This window comes from Lepisosteus platostomus, chromosome 2, assembly GCF_059453375.1.
Source record: "Lepisosteus platostomus isolate fLepPlt1 chromosome 2, fLepPlt1.hap1, whole genome shotgun sequence".
NCBI classification, from domain to species: domain Eukaryota; kingdom Metazoa; phylum Chordata; class Actinopteri; order Semionotiformes; family Lepisosteidae; genus Lepisosteus; species Lepisosteus platostomus.
In genome coordinates this window covers 61,003,674-61,009,673 of record NC_142612.1, presented here as the reverse complement: position 1 = coordinate 61,009,673, position 6,000 = coordinate 61,003,674, and the positions used below count along the sequence as shown (strand labels likewise).

At 35.5% G+C, this 6,000-nt stretch overlaps 1 protein-coding gene across 6 annotated transcripts in view; it reads left to right on the top strand.

Moving 5' to 3' along the window:
* The first annotated feature begins 1,394 nt into the window (after positions 1 to 1,394).
* The window catches only part of il1rap (interleukin 1 receptor accessory protein), a 31,143-nt gene continuing 26,537 nt past the window's right edge, over positions 1,395 to 6,000 (top strand). For 3 of the 6 annotated variants that reach the window (XM_088611037.1, XM_088611073.1, XM_088611082.1), the window contains exons 1-3: positions 1,395 to 1,548; positions 2,621 to 2,713; positions 4,690 to 4,837. In XM_088611037.1, coding sequence (XP_088467163.1) covers positions 4,836 to 4,837 — 2 coding nt within the window. In that variant the 5' untranslated portion in view covers positions 1,395 to 1,548; positions 2,621 to 2,713; positions 4,690 to 4,835. Of the gene's footprint in view, positions 1,549 to 1,696; positions 1,819 to 2,620; positions 2,714 to 4,641; positions 4,838 to 6,000 lie in introns of all 6 variants that reach the window. The other 3 variants (XM_088611054.1, XM_088611064.1, XM_088611045.1) reach the window with 3 other exon arrangements.

The following is a 6,000-nucleotide window of genomic DNA, read 5'->3' as shown; positions in this document are numbered from 1 at the left end:
GGAGGGTAGTCCCCATTACCTGTAAAGCGCTTTGAGTGGAGTGTCCAGAAAAGCGCTATATAAGTGTAAGCAATTATTATTATTATTATTATTATTAACATAACATCCATTGATTAATCTTCTCTATTTTTGTTCATATTTTGTAACAGTTTAGTTTTTTATTGCTTTTTCATTATTCTGATTTCTTCTAGAACCTCAAGCCTTCTGCCTCTTCTATGCTAATGCTAGTTAATACACGCTTTTGTCATTTTACTGCCTAAGCCAAGATGTTGAATTCTTCCTTAGTGAATACCTGAATGAAATTGAACACAATGTGCCACCATGCTGACCTAAAGCACTGTCTTTTTCCTTACATTTTTTGTAATAGGTTTGTCTCATTCCATCAATTTTCCTGAAAGTGTGAACTTTCTGAATTTTGTTTGGCTGAATTCAACCGGTACAAAGTATAGTTCATAGTTCATAGCACACCGTATTATGATCACAGTTCCCTAATGGTTCTCTCATCTCTCTTTGCCTCACTCTTTCTTGATAGTTTGAAAATACAAGATCTATACAAGCATTTCCCCTCTTGTAGGTGCTCTGTCAAACTGGGTAAGAAAGCTGTCATTAACCAAATCTACTATTTCAGTTCCTGATGCTGACATTCTTATAGGTTTTCCCAATCTATGTGGGGAAAGTCTCCCATAAAACTGTCTTTTTCTGCTCATAAATTCTTAATCGCATTATACAGTGTTAAATTATCAACAACATCTGTATTTGGTGGTCTATGACATACTCCTAACATTAAAACTTCAGAATGTATTTACGTTTTACTCATATTGATTCAGAGACTGTACTGATATGTGGCTTTAGTCTTATTTCTTCAATTCTCTTTATTCAGACTTGACATTAATCTAGTTAAATCCCTTAATCACCTACAGTATGTGAGATCAACTCTACCATTGACACCAGTCCTTTGAAAGCACAGAACAGTCAGTAAAGAATAATCTATAAATTAAATTATGACAAATATTATTTGGGCATTAAATAGCGTATTATAGCTAACGCTAACAAAAAATCCATATTCTTTAGTTTTCTGAAATCATACATGCAGACACTGATGTATGGCTATTCTCTCTGGTGTACACAAGGTAAAGGGTTAGGATAAAAGTCTTTGACATGATGCATTTCTAATGTACTATATTTGTTCCATCTGTGCCTCCCACAGTGCAAAAATATACCGGTAGGTTAATTAGCTTCTGAGCAAATTGACCCTAGGAGTGTCTTGGGAAATAAAATACGAAACACAATGTGTATCCGTGTTCCGTCTGAACATTAATCTGAATTCTACTTTTTAAACTGTTTTCTACACTTTGCCGCAAAACCAGCGGTGACGTCAATCGGACTTCTTTGCTGGGAGGACACGTAGCAGCCGCTTCCCGTAACTTTGTGTATTTCCGATCACGTGTACCAACAGAAGTGCAGAGAGATGAAAGCATTCACTAATATAAAGTAAAAAATGCTATAGCAAAACGAAGGAAAAAATAATTCCCCGCATGGATGTTGTAGGTAAGTGTAATCTAACAGACTAAGATTTATTGAAGTGTCAGTGTTGTTTTTGAGGCATGTTCAAACATTATATATAGCTTGCATTAAGTTAGCTGGTTGAAAAGCAGTTTTAAGTCTTTTACTCACGTTTTGTTTGTTTTCTGCGTAGGCCTGGTATACGCTTTCATGACAGATTAGAGAAAAATAAGATGCTGTATGCATGTATTTGAAGTGACAGTTCAATTACGCAACACTTCCTGCGTTCAGCCTGGCGTTACCAGAGTCTTAAAGGTGTGGTAATTAACATTTTTGTTCAAAACCTATAGATTTATATATAAAAAAAACACCAGCCAGCTTTGTGACGTTTTTATTAGTGTTAAAAACAGTAAATTAGCGGTCACGGTAGAATAGATCTAGTAATAAAAGCTCTAAGCATAACGGATATTCGGTATTATTAAACTGACAGATTTTAGAAGAGCTGAAGAATTGTACAGTATTGAGAGTTCAAGTTATTTATGTATTCGGGTTAATTATTATTTAATTGTTAATTATTTTGTGGCTAATTAGATTTAGAGCTCACTGTGTGCGGAAACGATCTCAGATAAAGATCTTAGCTGGTCGACCACAGTCCACTCCGTTATTGTTACTGTCGTCTCCCACGATATTTGCCCTTTGTTTCTTTCGATTTCATGGAGCATCTGTCTGTTCTCCGTGATTCCGACCGTCTTAGACTACAACCATATTAATTGGTATTCATTAGGATTAATTGCTTTAATTTAATAAATTGCTTTGTAGGGCTGTATTTATTTAGCAATTCCGTATTTTTGAAGAGCAGTGCTTTTTCCATGTTAACGAGCAGTAAAACATTCGGTGAGTCCAGATGGGTTGCCTTCGATCAGAGGAGCTGCAAACTTACAACCTTTGACAACCCCTGTCAAAACACATTTGCTGTGTTTGGAAAATTTCTTCTACCGCTGGCTGTCCTAGAATTGGCACTAAATAAACCAAAAACACTACTTTGATAAACGCAGTATACTCATGTAATAAAGTATTGATTAATAACTTCTGTCTGCAACTGTACGTGTTTGGCTAGGTTGGCGTACAATGACCCTACAACTGAATGGCTCACATGTCTGTGTTGGACAAGTTCTTAAGAAGTGCATGCCGCACAGAGCTCTACAACCAGGTAACAGTTTTATTCTTTGGAAGTTTTAAAATAATTTGACCAATCAACCATAGTATGCACTGCATTTGCACATTGGTTATAAACCGATATAAATAATGTGTATCCACTTTGAATTAAGTTTTTAGAGTCAGAAAGAACTGTATTGCACACCGGACAAAATAAATCACACATACAGTACCTGAAAACAATAATACAGTGACGATGCTTAAAACGTTGTGTACATTTAGCAATGATCTAGCTACTAATTTGCTTTCTGTGAAACAACTGCATTAAACTGTATGTTTGGCAATATCCTAATTTAACTTTTAGTTAACCATCACAAAGCAGTTAGCGATTAAATAAAGGCAAATCCAATAAAGATCATTCTTAAATGTGTTTAGTATGTTCTGTATAATATTTAAGCATGATATACCGACCCTCAACCCACAGTGTAGAGAAGACTTCCTAACTTTAAATTTAGTTGGACAGAAATATTAATTTTATATGCAAGTTGCTTAATTTAAGTCAAATATAAGATGTGTTCTTATAATATATATATATAAGAGATGTTCATTTTTTATTACAATGGTGTTTCTGCACAAAGTGGGCATGGCCTTTTTTAAGTTTTGAGTTAAGATGATGAAATTATGGCCATAGATACAAAATGTGTCTGAGGTGGGGGGATCAATACTTTATTTCTTGCATGCATTATATTTTGGAGTGAAATGATTGGAGATGAAAGTGAACTTACTAGGAGCTGTGAGTGAGATTTTGTGAAATTCCACTCTGCTCGCATTCATTAAATATACTAAACATCAAAAGACACTGCACATGTAGAAATTGAAAATATTTGGATTTTGGATATTGATTAAAATATTTGATTGATTGCTTGCACTGAACAAATTCTCATGTACATTGGAGCAGTTGTTGTTAGGTCCAAGTGTGATAGTCTGGTAGGAGTCACAACAGAGATCACTTGTAGTGATTGATGGCTAACTGATTGCATGGTGCCTCATTGATCATGTTATGGGCCCTTGTTTGCATCTCATGGTGTGAGTTCATCCTGAAGTGACAATATTGCAGCAGAACAACACATGTCCCCATGCTTCTTGTGCCTTTTATGTAACAAGATCATTTGAAAGTTAACGCTTTGGTCGTCTTGCTCACCAGACTTGAGTCGCATTGGGAGACCAGAGAACATGCACCTGCTTATCCAGGCTGTACAAGATAAGCAGAAGTCCACAAGACCTGGTGTAAAGCCTGTGTCAGGGATATATAGCTTGTATTGTAAATAGTACTTCCATTGTTTGAGTACTGTGCCTTTCATCCCTATTGATCAACCCTATTTAATCAACATAATACATTTGCCCGTGTCATATCTGTTCAATACATTTCAGTGCACCTGCTACAAACAATATTATATTATTCCGGATCATTTTGATTTCTGGTAACTGTAAGTAATACGTTTATTTTGATGCTCAGTATATCAAAGATCTGTCATTTTTTTTCTTGAAAAAGTGAAGGCAAGGAGGCAGTCATGGAGTGGTTGATGAGTAACAGTAGTGTAGTACATCCTTTTTAGGATCAAATCAGTAGAGACCATATATTAAGTATACATATTATCAATACTTAAAGTGGTTGTCAGGAAGACAAGATTTTATGTAATTTCTTTTCACTTTTAAGGAACAATCCAGATTTATTGATGGGGAAAAACCACAACTTTCTATAATGCTGGTAATTAATTCACATCTAATGTACTTAAGCAGTAAGTGAATAGGTATTAGCCTGACCTTACAGTTTATGCACAGTGGAGAAAGGGACACGACTATTGCATTTTGCAGTTCATGTGGGGCTTGAACACCAAGCCAGCTTTAGGGATGCCACAGAGTGCTCCTGTCTCTGATTGGACAAGCCTTAATAAATAATAAAGCACTTTGCTGTTTGGCTAGGCACTGCACTGGGGATGTGTTGTGGTAATTTACTGCTGTTCCCGCCAGAGACCTCAGGATCTTCCCTTTCTGGCACAAGTTATTTTCCAGTGGTTTGATTCCATGCGCCACCCTGGTGCTGATATTTATCGGACAATTCAGCACTGACTGTCGGAAAGCAGGAGGAGAAACGGCGTCTTGTCTCAGCTGTGGAAATGTAAGTGTTTCTTTTAATGTCTGCCTTTCTTTCTCTTCATTTCATCCACCTGCAAACCTCTGCGTTTTCAGTTTGTAGATTCTTGTGTGCATTTATTATGTTTTTTTGGGAGGCCCTGAATTGCACGAGTTTCTGCTTCTGCTGATGATAGCCTTATTTTTCTCTTTAAAATATCTTTTAAAATGTTGCAGTATAGGATAGCATTTACATGTACAGTTAAGAAAAAGTTTCCACATGCATTAAAAACACAGTTGTGAATTGCACTGTCGGCTTAATGAATTTGTCGTATAGCCCAGACAGCTATTTAATCCAACATCAGTAATTGATTTTTTTGGCTAAAATATTGCTGCACTGGATCCTGTCACACTATTTGCCAACATTGGTTGTAGAAAATGCTGTGAACTGGAATAATCGTGAGTCCCAAATAGTAATTAGTCAGAAATACATCCAGTAGAGGAGGTCGTTCTTGTTTAAGTAATGTACTAACGTCTACAACTTTATTTGATAGTTTAAGGTTATAAGCTAATAGTTTTTTTTTTAAATTGAAATCTGTAGCAGCCTCCAGATGTACCCTTGGGGAACTGTAACTAAAAGTTGATTTAGCAATGAAATACAGGTGCACTGTCAATATCTTTCAATTTGAATAAATTAAAATTTATGTAAAGGGTTACATGAATGGTGTCCAGTGATTGTAAAAGTAAATTATTTTTTCATAGAATTCATTCTTCAAAAATTGTAAAAATAATTGCATGTATTTCCTAATCCACAATTTTGAGATTTATCCATAAACTGTAAATACTGTATGTTGAAAATAAGTTTTGATTTTATGTTTTGTCCTTTAGTCCTTGTTTCCTCTCCATATAAGAAAAAAGAGTATCAACTCTACAACTCTAGTGATGGCCATAACAAATCGTAGTGTCCATCATCAGGGATATCGAGAGTAATAGTAATAGGTTGCTACCCTTCCAGGGAGAGATTGTAAGAAAGTTTTGTCCACAGTTGCAGTCTGAAAAGTAATTAAGTGACATATATTTTATAATTAACATTTACCATTTACAAAATGGGGTATAATCAACACCCAGGAGCTGTAACTGGTAACGAGTAACGCAAAACCATTCAATCACAAAATGTTCATCTTGAAAAAGATCGTCATCCTCTCAATT